This window comes from Pygoscelis adeliae, unplaced genomic scaffold (genome assembly GCF_000699105.1).
Source record: "Pygoscelis adeliae isolate BGI_AS28 unplaced genomic scaffold, ASM69910v1 Scaffold120, whole genome shotgun sequence".
Classification (NCBI taxonomy): Eukaryota; Metazoa; Chordata; class Aves; order Sphenisciformes; family Spheniscidae; genus Pygoscelis; species Pygoscelis adeliae.
This window is the reverse complement of record NW_008824032.1, coordinates 820678-821745: the sequence shown is the minus strand read 5'-3', so window position 1 is coordinate 821745 and position 1068 is coordinate 820678. Positions and strand designations below refer to the sequence as shown.

Genomic DNA, 1068 nt, shown 5'->3' with positions numbered 1-1068 from the left:
GGCAGTGGAGGGAGAGCCAGAAGAGGTGGAAGAAACACCACCCAATACTAAATGATGCAAACCAAGTTGCAGCCATCTTGCATCCTTGGCACCAAAGCCAATGTGTCTCCTTCATTCCTTATGTCATTGGCAGCTTCATGGACAACAGCAGTAGAATATGCGATGGATAACGAGCTTTCAGGCAGAGCAAACTCAAAACTCTGTACCTCATTCAGGCGTTGGCGTTTCTATCAAAGCTTTTCACCAGAGAGCAGGCAGTACTATTTGTGCTGCTGGTTGTATTGATGGGCATTTCTGTGTCTTGAGGGTCTATATGAAGAAGTCACAAACCATTCTGTAGAGGAATTGGGTTGGAGGACAAAGATCAGGTTAGGAACATAGTTAAGCCACTACCAGATTAAAACATGTTCTGTGGAGATGTAAGGCTGCATTTCCCAGGTCTCTCAGTTCTCCTGCAAGACTGAAGCAGGACAGAACTCAAGGAATTTGCCTGCTGCTTGCCTTCACTCCAGCAGAAATTTCTAGCAAGATCAAACCTTTACTGTAGTATTGCTTCTCCCAGGTCAGGGATCTTCCCACAGCTCTGTGCTCTCGATTGGCCTTTTGCCACCAACAAATATTAGTCAGCTTGGGACACCTTCCTGGAACCATCTGAGTTTCAAAGGGATGTTGAGAACATGGCTTGTTGTGAACATGGCTAGGACCATGTTCCATAAATGGGAATCAATTCCCAAAATAGGTATCATTGGGAAAGGAGAAAAAAAACCCTATACTTTCTCCCTTGTATCAGTTACTCATCCTACAGTCTCACCATCCCCTTCACGAGAGGGACTCTGCCCTCTTTCATCTGTGATGTGCTGTCTGTAGACTTGAAGGGTGCACTGCTTGGCACATGACTCCAGAGCTGTTCTTTTGGACTGGCCAATACAGGGACTTGTATAGATACTTGCCTGACCCTGTAACTACCCTCTTCCAATGCCTTACTGCTTGTCTGAATGTTCTCCTTTTGCAGAGGAGAAAAACAAAGAGAAAATCAAAGGAAACGAGAACTCCACTGATACTGTACAA

At 45.2% G+C, this 1068-nt stretch overlaps 1 protein-coding gene across 1 annotated transcript in view; it reads left to right on the top strand.

The window, feature by feature from the left end:
* The window catches only part of CLSTN3 (calsyntenin 3), a 12226-nt gene that overhangs the window by 4711 nt on the left and 6447 nt on the right, over nt 1-1068 (top strand). The window contains exon 9 of the mRNA XM_009328717.1: nt 1013-1067. Within this exon, the coding sequence (XP_009326992.1) occupies nt 1013-1067 (55 nt within the window). The remainder of the gene's footprint in view (nt 1-1012; nt 1068) is intronic.